A 19,561-nucleotide genomic window follows, 5' to 3' on the forward strand; every position below is an offset into this window, starting at 1 on the left:
AACATGTCAAACTTAGCTTTGGTGTCGCACACAAACTCATCTTGAAGTCATCATATGAATTTTAACTAGTCAGTAAAGGGGTTGAGGAGATGTTATACATCAAGGTACATTTATTTTTCTTATTGTAATTAAATACATAGTGTAAGTGCAAATAGTTAAAGAATCCAGGGTCTAAAGAACTACAGAGTATAGTTGAACATAGTACAAAGTTGAACAGTTATTCAAACAAGCTAAATATCACCAGATACTCCTTGTCTTCATAGTAGTTGTACAACAGTACCTTAAACAGTGTCTTGTTCCTTATGGTTATACAAAAGCAAAAACCCTACAATTACCACATCTAAGACGCATATCGTTAAATTATGTTGTGCTTGGACACACCAAAAGGAAATCATTTTTGCTATTTATATATATGGACATATACTGAGAGAAGCCCTGTCTGCTAACTCAGACACATGAAGCATCATTTCACATTGGCAGCAGAGCACGTCTGTGGGCATTTAGCTTTTTTGTGCCAAACCATACAGTTTGTGGTAAGCACTGCAAAGCAGAAATGTAGCGTGACTTAAAAACTGCACAAAAAATATCAAATATTATTTACCCAAGGCTTGACTTCATGCACTTTTTTAATAGTAAGCAACACAAAAAAAAGTCAGTATCTTTTTTTGTTTTCTAGTTGTGTACTTGTCTACCTAGAAACAGGATTATGTATGCGTGACTGTGTGTTAGTGTTTCGACTGCTATAGACAGGGTGAGGGTTTCTCCGGTGGAGGCTTGAAGAGAACACCAAGATGACATAGCACTATGCCCCACAGATGACGACCAGGCTCTTCAACAGTGATCGAGCTGCCTGACTGAGCTGGACTGGACTGTCGGCTTCATGGTGAGGCCGACAGATCTACTCCTCCTTCCTCTTGGCCCCGGGGATCTTCGCTTGGATTCTGTAGAGAGAAAACGGCCTTTCATGCCACGTGTCCATCAAGGTATTTATTCTAGCTCAAGTTGTGCTTATTTTACTTCATTTTAAACCCGATGTTTTTGTTCTCTCTCTTTTTATGGAAGTCCACAGAGCGGACCGTCAGGTTTGACTAAAATTGGCAAATAGATAGTGCTCAGTTCCAAAAAAACCTGCAGGCAGACAGTTTGGCATCAATTAACCCTTTAGACATCACCGTTTCATTTCTTGTGTTAACACAAAGCTAATGTGTAGGCAAGTCAGTTGATCCAGTATTCACACTAATGTTACTATATGTAGCCTTTTTTATTAATCTGAAACAGATTTGATACTAGTCCAAATTGTTAATTCATAGAATGAATGAAAGTTTCAAATTGGAAAGTTTGCTGAGCACAGCTGCTCTTTTCAGCAACAGCCTGCTTACACACAAACACCTGGAGGTTTCTGTGAACAGAGCGCACTGCTTGCTTGATTTCTTCTTGTGTATATCGGAAGTGAACTTTGAACAAAAGGTCTGAATGACAAACACTCACTTCCCCACCACAGAGTTGACCTGGGTCCGTATTAGTCCCACATACTGGTCAATCTGCGCCTGAAAACAAAAGGAAGGTGACGGGTGTAAATACAGAGACAACATTTTGTAAACTTTACTTATTGTGATGCTCAAATTCCTACCTGATGTTTCTCGTAGACCACAGGCATGCTGAACATGGAGACCACAGCTGTAGAGGCGTGGAGAGAGTAATGGTTAATTCTGACACCAGCACACCCCAACAGCCAACACTTATCTAAGGTAAACTGGAAAAGTCAACAGACAATGTACAATACAACTTTGTTATATGTACCCTGTTCATCAAGCCTCCGAAAATATTTTAACTTTTGACACCGGAAAGGCAAAGAGTGCGTGTGAGTCAACAACAGTGCTTGGAAGTTTGTTGAATGAAACACAGAGTCAAAATGACCTCACCTAGGATGAGCAGTGTCAGGCCATTGAAGAGAGCGCCCACGTAGGTCAGCAGCCACATCAGAACAGCGAACTGAAACACACAGACTTGACATGTTTTAATCATCGTAACCTCTTGTGGCCCCGAGAAGCAGAGCTGATCTTACACTGTACCTGAAGGTGGTGCAGTTTGAAATTACTCACAGATATTGTCATCCCTTGCTAGCATAAAAATGCTAAAAAGGCAAACGAGTGAGTTTGAGGCAAACCTTCAAGGAGTCAATCAGGTCTTGTACGAGGAACAGCCTGCGGAGCTCCTTCATACAGGTGTTGGAGTACAGTAGGATTTTGTCCGCATATTTACTGATCTGGTCCTGGGATAGAGCGATTTCTATCTCCAAGTAGGCTCTGGTAACAAAAACAGAAACACAGACCTTTCAGTAAGTAAAAGCGACAGACCTGTTCATGGAATCCATGATTGAACAATGTTGAATTGGACTTACTTGAACGGGTGTCCCTCATCGGTCTTCTGCACAGCCTGCAGCACAGACTTGTAGATCCTGAAGCTGATGGTGGCAGAGAGGGCTGCCAGGGCTAAGTAGGCTCCGACGCTGACCACGCTGAACTGGGTCAGCGAGAAGAGAAGCAGAAGCACGCTGCTGAACACAGCCCCGGACTGCTTCACATTCCTCCAGTAGAGCAGGTCAATTGCTGGAAGGAAAGGACACGACAAGGACACAGGGTTAGGACCCACAACGAGCTCGACCTGACCTCTCACTTTGTGACGAGTAGGCACGGGCATCCACAGACGTATCCATTTCAAAGTGGATTCGGTTGCTGCGCGCTACACACCACACATTTGGGTCAAATATCTGGAAGCTGTTCACAACCCAACGTCCTCAGAGATCCTCGGCTGTCACGTGATCCTGTTTTAACCCAGCTTCCTAACCTAGCTTTTCATTAGGTTGGAGTGAGCTGTGGAGCTGTGAGGTGGCGTTAAGGTGTCTTGAGTGATGATTTGCTCGTTCAGTTTCTTTACTCCTATATATAGCACGACCTTTGGAGAGGATAATACCTGACTTTCATTGGTCGAGCAAGTGTCTCAGTGTGTATTGCGACACTCTGGACCGATGTGACTTCATATTTATCTGACGTGTACTTTTGGTCAGTGGCATCTGGTCTGGTCTCATACGTATGCAACAAGCCGAGGGAACAGTCTGACACTGAATGTACACCTGCACTGGCTGCTCAGAGCAGAATTAATGATTAACCTACAGTATAGCTCAGCAAAGCCCATAGCCGAAATAGAAGCACTATCAGCAGTTCACAGATAACGGTTCAATGTGACCGAGCCAGTAAAGCAGATTTGTGGTCAATGATGAAAGATAACAATGCTTCAATGCAGTCTCGTTAATGCAGTGAAACACAATGATTCCTCCAAACCGTGTCACTCATACAGGAACAAACTTGTTTCCTTTTATTCTAACATTTTTCTTTCTCTCTCTTCTTTGGGCAGTGGGGCCTGTAATACAAAGCCACTCGCAAAGATGAGAGTGAGAAGTGATAACTGAGGATTAGCCCAGTGTACCATTACAGCCGACATGGTCCTCTGGCAGTCGTCTGTGTCGATGGAAACACAGGCCTGTTTCCATGAGAACCGTCGGCTGCTTGTTTCACCTCTGCTGAAACAGCTGCCTCGAACACTGCACGTCTAACAGCACTACCAGGGTTTGCCATTCATTTGTTGGTACAGACACCTGGATATCCTTTACATCACATCAGGAGGCAAGCAGAACCGGTTTGTTAATGTCAACTTTTCTGCCTGTGAAGATGAGAAAACCGTGGCTGAGGTCTCCTGGGTGTCTTACTCTTTCTCTCTGAGCTGTACGCCTGCCTGCTCTAATTTTAGCTGTGGAGCTGTGAGCAGCATAGTGATGACGGCCATCTTTACTCTCCACTGAAAGGCATCTGAGAATGCCAAAAGGGCAGGCTTAACCTGGGTGTCAGAAGAACGACCGTGACTAAGTGAATCTCTGCTACCCACACACGAACCTTCCCATACTGTAAAACAACATATTTTTCTTATCATGAACCAAGAGTGACTTACAGTACCCATCTGCCCCCGCACCCCCCCCATCCCCACTATCAAATCACAGACTCTACTCATTCAGAAACAGTAAGAACAGGATCCGTGTGCCCTCGCTGCTGTACATGCACCACTCCCCACAGAAGCTATTGTTGCTGCCACCACTGACAGTCTGTCCATGTGGCAACTGATTTGCATGGTGATGCTCGCACACCAAACACACCGGCAGGCACAGGCAGCACATACAGCAGCTTTAACACAACACAGGCACATCATCAACAGACAGCTCTGCCAGAGACAGGTGATGCCCGGCGACATTATTGTGATGTGCTGCACACGCTGCACGCAGACTGAAAAAGCTTTAGCGAGTGCAGTAGAAGCATGTACTGACCTGCGGCTCCCATGGCTGAACAGGGAAAGAGGCAGCTGCTTTATCCACGGACAAAAGGAGAGCACTGAAGGGGGAGTCCCCCCTGCACAGGAGGGGAGGGGCCACAGCCACACCAGCAAATCAGCATCCGGCTGTGCAGGGGGACTGAGACGGGGAGGGCGGGAGGATGGGTGTCTGTGGGGTGCGGTTGCCAAAGAATCACATTGCAATCCAGCACACACACAATAAAACACACATACAGACTCTCTCTCTCTCTCTCTCTCTCTCTCTCTCTCCGTGAGCTTTTTCATGCTCAGGCTTCTAATGCAGCCCCGCTGACATGTGACAAAGACTGCCAAGCAGCGACTAAAATAAAGGACTGAATCAAAATGGAAAATGTAACCAGAGTCCTTTTCATGTGCAGCATGTGACTTTTAGCTAAAGATAAGACAACTAGCGTAATATCGCATGCTAATAAACCACGCAGACTGTCGCCATTTTCAACTCCTCCATTAAAAAATAGGCTTCAGTGGGAAGGACCGACGAGCACCTGCCTGATGCAGTTACCATAGTTACCATGCTCCATTTTCTCTCCACCACTCACTGAGAGATGGAGTGAGGAAGGAAGGGAGGGGCCGAAATTGGAAGAGAGGTGGGGAGTGAAGGAGGGGAAAGAGCCCTCCTGGGAACAGAGACTCTTGCTCTGAATCTGGGGACTCGGCAGCAAATGGTGTGTCTCTACACCCCGACACATGAAGACAGCCTCTCCCTTTATTGTGGAGCACAAAAGGACAATGGCAGGTTTTACACAAAGCCTTGACACTTAACACACGTTGAAAGGGCTTCAAGAATAACTGATTAAAATCTGACTCAAATTTGTACAAATCTGAGTTTGTATTGTGACTGATTGAAAGAATCAAAATGCTCATTTGTGCGCCGGAACTACTTTAAACTACATGACAGATTGGGTGACATTTCAATTGTTAACATTTGCTTAAAGCTTGATAATCATGTGAAGGCATGCACCAAATGGAAAATGCAAAAATTTAAGACATGCAAGATGTTGAACCAGAGTCCAGAGGAAGGATAAATAATGAGCTCTGTTTGTTGATATGATTCTTGCCTCTGACATTAAACACTTACACCGAGCAAAAACCAAAGCAAATATGATGCCCCTCCTCCTTTTCTGTAGTGAAACTAGTTTAGCTTGACCTCATTAAATCACTGAGACATCCTTTTGGCCTATAACAAGCCATCAGCCAGAGCGAGCGCCCTTCTGCTGCCAACACGTGTAGAACTTGAGTCTCAAACTTGGAACTTGAACTTGAGGATGATGAGTTAAGATTTGAGTGTGGTATGATTATGAACATCAAATGTATTATAAGTGATAGTTCTGTTTTTTCTTTTATATAAGTATAAGTCACGAGCGCTAGCAAACGATCTAACTAGTGTAGACAGAGATATCTCAGCAAACGCACAACAGAAATGAACAGTTAGCCAAAACGGCACTAAAAGTTGTCAATCATCCCAACCACCTTTAGTGTCATTCTAAAATGTGATTATTCTCTCAGACCTCTCTGTATCATTGCACTTATTGTATTAGACCTATGCCTGCATCAATATCTCTAGCTGTGAGTAAGTCACCAAGTTATGTCAGAAAATGACCTATTCCTTTGTCTGAACTGTCCCAAAGTTTAATTGTCAAAGACAAACTTTTGCCTCATAAAATGAAAATACTGATTTGAAATTTGAGTCTTCCTATATGCTCAAAGTTGTAGTGCGGTGTTTCTAGATGCAGACGTATGTTTATGTAATTGAAAAACTGATACATACAATATGGTAAAACTGGTTCTGCTGTTGCCATGAAACATATCATTTTAAATGTTATCTGTGTGGTTTTGTGACACATTATGCCATAATATTTAAGATTAAACAGACTTGTTTGATAAAGATAGCCATTCACTTAGATACACTAATTAAGCATGAATGGAATGTATGTGTATATATTTTTCTCTTCTTTATATCAAATTAATTATCTGATTTAATTGATAAGAATTTAGGATAGGAATATACAAGCATTATGCTTCTACCTATACCTTTTCAGTCTTTCTTTTTTTGTATATTAGATTGTGGCTTTACTTATTGTATTGTATGTAATGATTAACTGAATAAAACACACATACATACAAAAACACACATACATTCCCAGTAGTGAGTAAATGTTTTGAGCATGCATTAGAAAACCTGGCTGTTGTCCTGTTTGACTTAAGTCCATGACTCAATGGCTGCATCATTGTTTGATCATACTTGAGTCTCTTGGTAGCAGTGAGTCAGTGCATGTGCACGTGCAATGAGAATGACTCAACTTAAAAATGCATATAGCTTTGAGGTGATGTGCAAACATTCATCTGTAGAAAATAATCTGCTCAATTTGATCCGATGCTGTTCTTGCTATATCAGCTTAATGTGATGCGTTCCCACTGTTGTGGACAGATCGACAATATTATGTTACACAGTCTTGGCCAAATCAAATGGACAGTGACTCAATAGAATAAAGACAAATGGGGCTTTTCATCAAGGTTGCTTTCACAAAGCAGCACATTCACAGTCAGTGACTGCCATGGGCTCTGTTGGGATACTTAAAGCAGACCAGTGCAATTACACTGCTATTGTGAACTGAACCTAAAATGATGGCAGATAATAAACCCCAACCAGTGTGGCGGAAGGGACGCCCGCCATTTTATCTCTTGGCCCCTTCTACGAGCCCTCCATGCTATGGAAACAGACAGACGGAGGATGCTCTTCTCCGGTCCAGTCTCTGCAAGGTGCCATGGCGGCCGAGGAGACGGGGCTGATGTAATCAGCATGGGTGTGCCTTAGTTACCATGGTGACAGTCTGTCAATGCTGTCCCCTCTCGATACTCTGACCGCCTCGTTCCACAAAAACAGAGCGAGCAGACGCCATATGAAACCAGCTCCCCTGCACGGTTGCAAAGTGGGGAGTGTGATGACAATGACACGCCTTAGTCCACAACACAACGCTGGCATCCATATTAGCATGATTAGCACCCAAAACAGATGGCTTCCAGCACACTGGTGTGTGTGTGTATACACGTATTTATCAAAACACCCACCAGCGTCTCTCCCCCCTCTACTCTACCCCCGCACACACATGCAGCAGAAAGGATCTGTCATCAGGGCGTGTCCGCGGGAAAGGAGGTGCAGGACTAGCACTGCTGTTTAAATCCCAAACACATGACAAATACAGTTAGATGGTAAATGTACACATGCAAAGCACACAAACACACGTTCATGAATGCACACCAACGGTGTCATGAGTATTTGACCTACATGCGGAGATAACAGTCCCTCTCTCACAGCCACAACACACAGACAGACTGATGAGTAGATCACAGTAAACACGTCAGTACCCTGGCCCTTCCAGCCGCTCCAGGAGCTTTCCTTCTTGGTCACGTCTGCAGTGGCCTGCATGCTGGTGATCAGTTATGTCCCTGTTCTTTTTCTCTGTGTGGTCTCCGTTTTCTTCTTTGTCTCCCTCTGCAGTAGCACCGACTCACTCACTCATCCAAGAAAGGCATGAATGGCCCAAAAAAAAGGATGCGGGAGATAGGCTGAGATGACAGAGAGGGAGGAAGGGAGGGAGGGAGGAAAGGTTTCCAAGGTGCTGCCGGCTCGCGGAGCTCACAGACTGATGCTTGCGAGCAGCGATGGCTTAAAAAGAAGGAGCGGGGAAACTGCGTATGTGTGTGTGTGTGTGTGTGTGTGTGTGTGTGTGTGTGTGTGTGTGCTGGGGGAGGGGGGTCAAATTGTAAACACCACACCACAGTTGCTGCTGCAGCAAACCATCCATGCAATAATTAAGAGCCTAAGAGGGTGAGAGGGTGGGTGGTGATCATTGGAGACTAGGCTTTTGTCTTGAAAGGAAAGGAACACTAGCTTTCACAATAAAAGCCCGCACAGAGCATTAGAACAGACTATACCCACCAGTGATGCTGGGTATAGTGGGAGGGTTATCCCACATATGCTTGTCATATACTTCTCTTGTAGATCTTTTTTCAGTGTTACAGAACAATATTTATTGGTGCAATTAATAATGTAGGCTATAAATAGGGTTTGTAACAGTAGTCAGTTTAACAGTCTGATGTCATGTTGCACACCAGACAGGGTGCAATAGCAGTTTAAAGGTTGAAGATAGCTGGACTTGAGGCCATGTTGCCAAGAAAAAAAAATGGCAAACATCCAGGTCTGCTATTTATTTGCACAGAACAATAAGAAGGTTATAGTCAGAGATTGAAATAGCTGTTTCCACTATGACTCCCTGATAATTGAAGAGGCTAAGTGCTTGCACTTTAATAATTCATAATGCGATACACTGTATTACAGCACAATGTTCCTTGTTTAGTGCCCTTAGGACGTGTTTGTGATTTACAATTTCAGTTTGTAATGCAAATGATCCTGTAAAGAGACCTGGAGCTGAATAAGCTACATAGGATGCTCATAAAAGCAGTGCAATAGAAACAGCACAGTCACTGTGTTGTCAACACTGAGCAGAAAACAATCTCTTTGTAGTTACGTCATTTTTCAATCCAATCAAAGCCATTAGTCAGGCCCCTCTGTCCCCTCACCCCACACAGCCACACCTCACACCTTCTGCTCACTGCAGCCTTGACATGCTCCAATGCCATACCAACCAAGAAAAAATAATATATATAAATATAAATATCCCTGAACCCGACGGAAGACGCTCTCCCATCACTGTTTCTATGGCAACTGACATGGAAGTGCACCATGAAAACAATACCTGCTGGTCTTAAACGTAGGAGCCGTGACAAAGGTACACTGCGCCCCCTGGTGGTGGAAAAAAAATACACATGACCTGCTTTTTACCATTTCCAGAAGCTTCTTACCGTCCGAGTAAACAAAACACGGACATCCTCTTTTATTTACTATTTAATCCCAACAGCTCATGATATTATACATTTCAATTGTGTTACTGACTTAATCGTCACATTCTGCTGGACCAGGGTGCATTAGTAGCTGTGAGTTTCAGGAAACCAAAGCCAAACACCACTCATTAAGATGTTATTCTTTTCTGCTCTGTATGTTGTGAAATTCAAGAGGAAGCCTTCAAAGCTCCAAGTAGGAGGGTGCCCCAGTTTTGACTTCATAGGGTTATGTAAACGCAATGTGTACAAGGACGGAGAACAGCCAATAGAAGTCAAAATACCCATGGCAGCCCTAGCCAGCTTAGACAGCATTAACTCCTGCTGACTGCAACTGACATCTCTGACTTATCTAATCATCATGGGTGTAAGGAGTCAGATGTAGAAACAGTGTTGTATCCTCAACATCTGCAATGTAATAATTGGAGAGAGTAATGTTTACACATTTAGACAGTATGGCTTTTGAGTTTCAGTCATCATGAATTGTCATAAATGTGAATCGATGCATCCTCACTCTGCTTTTGTTTTCCCTTCTCAAATGTACCACCAGGGGGAAGTAGATCTAAGGAAAGTACAACACACCACCCACCCCAGCATGGACACACACTCAGCAGTGGAACATCCCATCTCTCTCAGCTATCCTGTTTACTTCCCCAGCCTTATCAACAAAACAGTGCCAAAGCACACAATGCAGGTAGCGTCCAGAAGGTAAACAAACACAAGTACTGCGTTAGTACGTCTTTCAGTTCATCAGTTTTTTTTCCTAGCTATTATGAGGAAGGTTTTAAACACAAATGCACATGCGATAGCTGTTTAATTCGGGCAGGAAGACATCAGAATATGCAACGCTACAGAATATGCAACGCTACCTGTTCCACAGCGCTATTTCTGGAAAGCCAATACCCAGGATAGCAGCTTTTAAGCCAAGGTGAAACCACTGTAACAATGAAAAGATTACATGGCATGTTTTGTGAAATTCTATTACTTGTATCCTTGAGGAAACAACTTATTTTGTGCAGAAGAGAAAATCGATATTTTTAAAACTGACCTTTTTGTTTATCAAAGCCCTGCAGGGAGATTGAGGCAGCAGGCTTTCCGAGGTCTCCTTTGCCCTCATTGGTGTGCTTGTGCATGTCGTCTAGGTGGGGCCTCTCCGTTCGCACCTCTGGGGGCACGGCAGCAGTTGGTGGCTTGGGCTTGCTGGGGCGATCCTCCTCTGTTTTCACTGGAGTCTTGGCCTTTTCTGTGATTAGGGGCTCGGCTGGCGCCGCCTCTGCCGTACTTCGGGGAGACACGGCACTGGGAACCAGGGGAGAGGGAGGTCTGACTCCCTGTTTGGGGCCGCTCAAGCCTTGCTCTCTCTTTGGGCTCTCTTCAGACGCAGACTCAATGAAGAGATCACTGTCAAGCTCTGCCTCTCTCTCCTCTCTCAGAATGCTGTAGGCTGTGGGTGGAGCGTGGTTGCCTGCTAGGCCGAAACCACCCTTGGCGACTGGGGGACTGTCAAAGGGGTTGTTAGGCTGGCTGAAAGTGCCCTTGCTTTTAGGCGGCTGGACAAATGGGTTGCTAGTGGCCTTTGGAGGCTCCTCAGACACCAGCTCAATCTCTGAGTCTCCAGACTCAGCACTGCTGCCATCATGCTCCCTGCTGCCTGCCTTTGTGCTTGGACTGCTTTTGGAAGCTGCAGGCTTCACTGAATCAGCCTTGAACATGTCATGGGAAGGAAATTCTTTTTCTGTTCACAAAGAAATGCAGAGAGGGCAATTAGGTCTTCATTCACTATTACAAATTAAGACATAGAGTATCTGTACATATGCAACCTAAAGCCATTCTGACAAATGTTTGCTTGCTCCATTTAACTTTTCTGTTGCAACCTTACTTGTTTTTTATGGAGTCAACATCATCTGCATGAAAATAGCTGCCGTGATTTGTCAAGTATTTAATTCACATGATGGGATAAAAACATGCATTCCAATGCGGTTAGTCTATCCATAAATAGTTTCTTCATTGATTTTACAGACAAAGTGTGGCAGGTGTTTGTGTGTGCTGTGCCTACGTGTTGGTGAAGCATTGGGAGTGGAGGCAGGGCTGTCATCTTCTGGCTCTGATAGCGTCACAGTGGGAACCCCCTGCAATCCCACACTGAGGACGTTTTCACGCTCAGACGCACTGACTGGAGGGGCGTGTTGCTGCAGCTCAGTCTTGGCAGTTTGAGGATGGGACTCAGTCAAAGTGATCTTCACCGGGCTGGCCGTCTGTGGGGTGCCACCCAGGTTTCGGTAGGAGCGGTAATCTGACAGCTCTTCATCGGATGGCTCCTCCACGTAGGGGAAAGAGTGGGAGCCCAGTGCTGAACCTTCCTCTTCCTCATCATCTCCGTGGTTTTTATCCATGTAGCTGCCCAATGAGTCATGACCAGTTGAGCCTGTGTCCACCAGACTGTGCTGGTCATGACGCTCATCCCCGTGGCTAATGTCCATGTAGTTGTAGGATTCTGTCTTATCTGAGGAAAACAGAGATTGTGGCATGTCATCAACCAGGTTGGAAGTCATCTTGGTGCTGGAGCTGAAGCTATAGGTGTCGCTGGAGAAGGGATCCAGGTCAGAAGAGCCAGAGGAGGGCTTAGACGGTTTCAGGTCATTCGACAGGTAGGAGGCTTCCCGACCTGATGTGAAGCTCTGATTTGACATCAGGGAAGTGTAGACATCCCCATCATCACTCATAGGCGTCCTAAACAGGCCAGACATGAGGTCATCTACAGAGATGACAGGAAAAGAAAGAACAGTGAGGTTACACACCGATAAGGCAGAAAAAACAACAGTCTCTGTGACACACGCTCAAATCGAATCCGCCTTTGCTTGAGCTGCCAGGGAGAGGGGCTGTGGCACTGTGAGGGCAGCACAGTCAGACTGGGTGCTCGGCTGTGAAGATCAGTGAGGCAGCAGTAACAGAGGGTACTTGTACCCAGTGTGGGACAAAGAGGGATTGTTCAGACCCCCAAAAAACCACAGAGCAACAACCAGAGTCTGTTCTAAATCATGCAGGCAAAGGGCCTTTCTATTAGTCACATATCTGCTCTGTAATCATTATTAACCTGCATCTCCCTTGACAAATTAGTGTCATGAAAACAAACACACACATAAAATATAAACAATACACTGTATGTGCAAGCTACCCTCTCCAGAAAATGAAAAGGCTTAAGCTACTACACTAGGTTGACTAAACTCTTCCATGATGATTGTATAAAATAAATATTTCAAACACAGCATGCATCTCTGTGGTATTCAACACACATGCAACATTTAAATAATACCAGTTAAAACTATACAATTGTAGTGCAAAGAATGCACAACCACCAGATGTTAGCTGTGAACTTGTGTGTGCTCTGCTGTAAAATATCACTCAACATTTCACTGAATAATTTGTTACAGTGCTGCAGCAGAACATTAAGGGTGCTCATATTACATATGCCTTGCAAAACAGGAAGAGACTTGATAGGGATGTTATTTCAAATGGTCAGAAGTCAAAGTCAAGTCAGGTATTCAGATTTGTTGAATTTATGTATTTAAGTCATGCAACTCCACCAACTAATGCACACTGTCTCATGCTCATACACTAATATAGGAGCATACACACAACACACACACACACACACTACTGTACACCACCACACTGATGTTAATATTTTGAATGTGCTATGTACAAGTCAGAGTTTATACTTCCACATACTGAGCACCTCCTCCTGCTCTCTAGTCCTACTTCTCCCAAGGCAGCGGTGGTGCTATAAATAGGCTGGGTCCAGCTGCTGGGCTGGATGAGGGGGGAAGATTTAAAATAGCAGCCTTAGGGTTAGCTCTGGAGGATGCAGAATGACTGACAGAATACCCAACAGGTCAGGACGTCCCGTCCCTCCCTTCACTTCCTCTAAAAAGCTCCACCACCCTTCCCTTCTGCTGTCCTTCCTACTGCTGCTCCTTCATCGTCATTAACAATACATCATAACGCAGTACAATGGCTCAAACGCTACACACCCATGCTGGGACATAGGGGGAGGGCTGATGTGACATGGAGGAAAAGCAAAGCAGGCCCACGCTCTTGAGCTGCAGATTATTGTGCATCTAATAGACTCAAATGTCTTGTAGATCAACATCTTGCCAGATGCAAAATGGATGGACAAAGCCGTTGTGACAACTTCAGTTCAGTGACATGAATGCCCTTGATGTACTGCTAAAGCCAACCGATGTATAATCCTCTTAGCGTACTACCATCGCATAGGTCACATCAGCCATTACCCTGGCAACACCATCATAATCTTACACTCACTGATACACTGGACAGAAACATACTGTGCAGATGTGGGAAGCACTTAGAGCCACTACAAACTGTGAAGAGAGGTGATCTCAGGAGCTGTGAACTGCCAGTAATCCTGTTGACTGTGGACAACACACCCCCTCTCTCTGCATCATCCCATTCTACATACCAACACAAATACCCAACAGCAGTTGCATAAGGCATCTGTAACAATAAAGAAGCTGGTGCTTGTCTTTAACTGCCATGGGGGCAACCATGCTGGGCAGTGACAAAGTTGGTTTGTTGAGATTCGGGGCATTTTGAATCTGTTGATATGGTGTAGCACCCAAACACTGGAGAAAAACCCACAAGGCGGAAACAAATGCTTTGCTGCACTCAGATGGGATTGGATGTGACAATAGAGGAATCCTCAGCTCCCACTGCAGCCACACAAAATAATCATGTCACTGAAGGGATGGTGCAGTTAAATAAATAAGTCCTGGTGGATGTGCTGTGACGGGGCAGTCCTTTTGTTGTGTTCTGTGCAGCCAGTCCAGCCCCGAAACTAATGCAGCCTGACAATCTGTGCTACGCCGAAGCATGGGCTCCTAATTACCGAGCTGCAGACAAAAACATGTGCGCTCAGATGATATTAAAAGAGCTGGAGTGGCAACATTTATTTATTACCACTTTGAAATTAAGGGTTTACTGAGCTGCATGTGGGACTCATGTGTGCAAGAGGGTTTACACAAAAATGAACTAATGTAATAACAGAAAGGGATTTTAAAATCTATGAAAAATGTTTACAAGTCTCCAGAACACCGTGTTGTCTCACTTCTAGCAGCCAGGAGTCCAGTGCAAAGACTTTCAAAGGAACTATCTCTGTCAGTTGGTTTTGTCCAAGTAAACACCATCGTTAATCTCATCAGTAGTGCAGCTTTACTTTTAAACATCTGTTAATCTACTGTAGTGTAACGATTCAATTTCTCTGTCTGTGACCCCCTTGACTGTGGTGTTACCTTTCAGGGTCACTCCATGACCTAGTGGAAAGTAATCCATCAAGATGCTTACTTGCTGTGCTCTTATTTCAAAGCCATCTGTGCCTTTGAGATTCAATAATCTGCTTTGATCATTTTAGGTATCCATTGTCCCTTGTACTGGGAACTGCATAATACTTTCTTCATAAAGATACAAATGTGGATTATGCCCAAAGATTGAATAAACTGTGCACATTGTATGAAACATTTAAATTAGCCAGTTACACTACTTGGAGAGAGATGACAAAAAACACCCTTTATAAGCAGACTATATCAACTGACCTTCTTTTTCCTTTTATTTTCGAATTTATTGAGAAATGTTGACATAAATGTTATTTGAAAGTACATTGAAGTATATATTATGTTCTATAGAGAGTGATATACTATTAGATTGTATAAACCAAGTCCCTTGCTAGTTAAACTGAGGCACAATTTGACTGTTAATGTTCTCTGGCTTTAAAAACTAGATTATGAAATGTATGTTCCTAATGTATTGATTACAAAATCCTTGGCTGAACAAATACATGAATACCCACTAACTATCCCACTTTAAAAGAGAAGATAGTGGAGAGCACAAAGACAGTCTATACTAAGAGCTGAGGTACAACAAAACTACTAGCAGAGGTCGATAGGAGAACAACTGTGCCGAGGGCTGCATTGATCCAAGACAATGAGGACTCACAATTATTGTAAGAAACTTCAGTGTATCCACCATTCTTAAAAAAAATCACTAAAGGCCACACAGGACAAATGTTGTTGTTCCAGCAGGCTTTGTCAAAGATAAATCAATGTAGAGGCAGTTAAAATAAAAGCTAATCTGTGCCTGTTCAGATTCTCAAGTCGTAGTACGTACAGTATCTGTCTTCCACTGTATTGATCGTATTTTTCTTGCTGGGATGGAGCTTTATGGATGAATGAAGAGGATGTGGGAGGATCCAGACTGAGTGTCTGCTAGCTGTCTGCTTTGGGTCAAAGCTGTCAATTCAGTGTGATTTTGGATTGGCATTTCACTTTCATTGTATAGACATGCAGGTATTAAAGAGTACAGACGCAGGGAGGAACGCATGCATGCGTAGACTACAACAACCAGCACGAAAATAAGATGGACTTTATTGTTTAAAAGTGTTGCTGCTGGTAGTAGCTCAGAGATTACTTTGTGCCCACAGGCTAGAGAGCTGGACTGAGGCAGTAAAATCATAAACGTTATTTCTGGCTTTCAATGGTTTTCAATGTACCCACAGGGGATGAAAAGACATGCTACATTATGATTTATTGATACAAGTATAGCAATATTGCTTTGTTTTTGTCCGCTGCAGTGGGGCTTTTTGAGTCTATAATGCTTTTATAACAAGGCATTAGCTAATTGATCCTGGAGACCGATGAAGAAAGATTTGATTGGAAACCTGGCAGGTAACACATGGGATTAGCACTCTAAATCATCCAAAGCAGACACACTAGTATGTTGTACACCCTTTAAGCCTTATTTAATTATGTAAGTGCTGGACAACACATTTTCAACCACAATAGCAAACTGAAGTACATGCAAACTCTGGCTCACACCTGGGAGCTGCTCAGCTGACACTGACTGAGTAATAAGTAAGTGATTTTGTCAAGAGTCAGATACTGAATTAAAGGTATTCGTGAAAGTAAAGACAGTTCTTTGTATTTCCTGTTTTTCCCTGACAGCCTGGCTGAACTATCGGCCTTCTCATCACAGCCTTGCCTCTCTTGCCATTAAGCTGCTCCCTCCTCCTCCTCCTCATCCTCCTCATCCTCCACCCTTGTATTATCTTGCATCTTTATCATCCAGTCTGAAAAGACCTAGCACTGCTGTGCCCCCTGGGAACAGGAGCTAAAGGCACAAATGCACTGTGCTGGCTGGGTTATGCAGTCCAGTGGAGTCTACTAAGTGCTTTCTCTATTTGACAGATATGAAAAAGACCCAGCCAGACATATGCTGTCTCATCTTTGTCCCTGATGATACGCTGAAACAGAGAAGAACGCTAGTCTAATCCACCTATCAGGGCCTGGGTTGTGTTGGAGACTGTTTCTCATGACAATTGTTTATAACTAATATAATGCACTGTCATGAGTTACGAAGAGCTTGTAGGGGAAAAGGGATGTCAAAGTGTTTGTGTACAATATGCACTTAGTTGTTTTCTTCTCAGGCAGCAGGGGAGGCTATTAGACACGCCATGTGCTTCAGGGGAAATGTGGGATTATCACAGCAATCGTAAATTCAGCAATATCTTCCACAACTGTATTTCTTGTGTCTCTCGAAACTTTGACAGGATGTATAACTTTTGAGAAAAAAATAAACTATACTGTACTGCACTGTCTTTGCTGTAAGGATCTTTACATTCCATACTGTGTAAAGGACAATTGTATTTTTCTTCCCTCAGCGAAACTAAATATTTACATTTACAAAACTTGAAATATTATTTTGTGATTATTCACAAAGGAAAGTGGAGGGAGTTGTTGGGAGTGATGAAGGTCTTCGACAAAGCTCAGAATAGACTGGAACATGTCCAGTCTGCCCTGCTACATGTGATGAGATCTGCACTGTTCCCACCAAGAACATAAGTGACAGAAAGGATTATTTCACTGGTATGGACACGGCTCAGCGGGAGTCACAGCAATAGGAGACCGCTTTTCTTTTCATTTTTAGGAATCAAAACATAATCTCTCTCTCTCTCTCTCTCTCTGTCTATGTGTGTGTAAAGTGTTATGAAAGTAGAGTAGAGCATATACTTTGTTGTCTTTTTCGAGAAAGCCAGACTAAACAGTTCATCATTTCACATATATTTTACATGCTGCCTAAAAATATATATGTTTTATCTTTTGTAAGTTATATATATATATATATATATATATATATATATATATATATATATATATATATATATATATATATATATATATATATATATACTGTGCAATGCCTTTTTCAATTGCAACAATGTTTAAATTATATTTGCATGCTAAATTCGGCGCCTCAAAGGATTAAAGTCTAAATTATGCATCTTGTACTGAACGGAAAAATAACGTTTTTTTCCTTCATCTTATTCTTGTTTTGGACCGAAGCAGCCAAATGAGAAAGGCCTGAGAGGAGACTAGGCGGCTTTATTTTTTTTTAAACATCTCCTCATGAATTTTTCAGTGAATTCGTGAATGAAAGTACAGGGTCTAGTTTTGCTAGCCAAGCGAATAGTGAGCCCTGTTCGTTCAGGATTAAAAATAGCAGCAGCAGCCGAGCTGTGCTGAGAAGAGTGGCGGACTGAGAGCCGAGGTCTGCATGATGTTCCCACAAAAACCACTGCCTGGCATCCAATAATATAACTATATTATTAACAATATCCAGTGCCGTGCAGGCTACTTCTTAGGCTACAGGACTAATACCATATTGTGGCCGAGTCTCGTTCTGTTGATAAACTATAAGATTTAATCATTTAAATCGTGTCATCAACGTGTCATCCCTCTACGCCACCATGCCAAGAGAATACAGGTAGTTTATGAAGCTATGGATACGGGCCTACGTGTGTGAGCTGCGACCAGAATGACCGTTCAGGCAATTTAAAGTTAAACAGGCTCTTGTGAATGCATGCTGCTTCCCATCTGTATGACCAGTCGACCCCCTCAGCCGGAGACCAGTGTGGACTGGTGGGAAACAACGGGTCGGAATGGACGTGTCATAGGCGGAGCTCGAAACCAGTCCGAATAAACAGTGTTTGGAAGATGCCTAATATCTTATGATTTACTATCATCTTATAGAAGTTACTCGCTCGCATTCTGTGTTGTCGAGCCCAGAAGTTGTAACTCCACAGACAGACAGACAGACAGGTCTCCCAGTCTGTCTCTCGTCACGCTGAATCTGTCTCGGCTGCGTCTCTCCCCCTGTGTTTACATCGAAACGCCGGTGTGGGTTTTGATAATAGCTGTCAAAGAGGAACCCTAATGTGGTTGACATACTATACATTGGTAAATACCTCGACTTAACTGCCAGCTTTACCTGTAGATGTAGTTCCCATAGCAACGGGAGGCCTTTTCCCGTCGTCCTGGAGAGAAGGAGACTGTTGATCCAGGTCGCCCAACGGCTCGCCGCCTCTCGGCTTACGGTCCTCACGCAGCTCGCCTAACCGGGCCGGCGTGTTCCCAAACGGGCTGTTGCTCTCGTATTCATCCCCAAACCACCTCCCTTCCGAACCGAGCTCCTCACCGGGTTGAGCGGACATGCTTTTTCCTGTTATCGGACAGAAGAGATACGAGCTAACGGTGCACGGCTTCCTCTTCTTCCTCTTCTTCTTCTTCTTTTTCTTCTTCTGTGCCGGGTCTGTTACTGAAGCGGCGGCAACCCTTCTGCGCGAGAAATAGGGTGACAGAGACAAACACACACACACGCGCACACACACACACACACACACACAGCAATTCAGCTCTCGGCTCGCGACTGTTAACTGAGCCTGGGGTTCGTGTTCGCCACAGAGGAGACGGCGCTCGGTCGGGGAGCGAGGGTGATTGTTTTAGTTCAGTGCTCCGCCGGTGACGTCATGGTGTCCGCCAGGCTCACGGTTGGCACTTTTATTTGGGGCAGAGTCCAACATGAAAAAAGGCATTTCGGCGTATTAGTGGAGTCGAGTGTTTGACATTGGACGGAGTGAATGACAGCTGAATTACGCTTGGTGTGAGGAAACAGTGACAGCGACTCTGCACACAGATTATTATTATAATAATGTAATAAAGATAGGGGGATTTCAAAGTCGTAATAATACGAACTGAAATGTTCCAAAAATGGCAAGAATTATTTCAAGTGTGACGTTGTATGTAAAAGTTTGCTTAAAAACAAAGCAAGCGTTAGGTGGTTTTGTGAACGTGTATCTTGCGGTGTGGCGCCCCCACGTGGAGCTCAGGTGGTACGA

At 43.9% G+C, this 19,561-nt stretch overlaps 1 protein-coding gene across 4 annotated transcripts; it reads right to left on the bottom strand.

Annotated features, from left to right (window-relative positions):
* Positions 1–92: 92 nt before the first annotated feature.
* rtn1a (reticulon 1a) lies at positions 93–19,132 on the bottom strand. Of its 4 annotated transcripts, XM_079227093.1 has the most exons (9): positions 18,655–19,132; positions 11,375–12,073; positions 10,367–11,053; positions 2,402–2,609; positions 2,168–2,306; positions 1,923–1,992; positions 1,631–1,677; positions 1,489–1,547; positions 93–941 (listed from the first exon to the last, which is right to left on the bottom strand). In XM_079227093.1, exons 1-9 carry the CDS (start codon positions 18,875–18,877, stop codon positions 899–901), a joined length of 2,175 nt encoding a protein of 724 aa, XP_079083219.1. In that variant the 5' UTR covers positions 18,878–19,132; the 3' UTR covers positions 93–898. The 4 variants fall into 4 exon arrangements, with proteins under 4 accessions (XP_079083219.1, XP_079083220.1, XP_079083221.1 ...); XM_079227094.1 differs by lacking the exons at positions 10,367–11,053; positions 11,375–12,073; positions 18,655–19,132 and adding an exon at positions 7,786–7,914; XM_079227095.1 differs by lacking the exons at positions 10,367–11,053; positions 11,375–12,073; positions 18,655–19,132 and adding an exon at positions 4,376–4,408.
* Between the last annotated feature and the right edge of the window lie 429 nt (positions 19,133–19,561).

Source organism: Taurulus bubalis (genome assembly GCF_910589615.1).
Source record: "Taurulus bubalis genome assembly, chromosome: 1".
In the NCBI taxonomy this organism is placed as follows: Eukaryota; Metazoa; Chordata; class Actinopteri; order Perciformes; family Cottidae; genus Taurulus; species Taurulus bubalis.

What these genes read in the sequence shown, in the direction of transcription:
- rtn1a (XM_079227093.1), bottom strand. Translation starts at nt 18,877, where the DNA reads ATGTCCGCTCAACCCGGTGAGGAGCTCGGTTCGGAAGGGAGGTGGTTT. An exon ending in ACCTGATTGACTCCTTGAAG is followed by an intron (nt 1,993 to 2,167) that starts GTTTGCCTCAAA and finishes TGTGTGTTTCAG; the next exon opens with TTCGCTGTTCTGATGTGGCT. An exon ending in CCTGACACTGCTCATCCTAG is followed by an intron (nt 1,678 to 1,922) that starts GTGAGGTCATTT and finishes ACGCCTCTACAG; the next exon opens with CTGTGGTCTCCATGTTCAGC.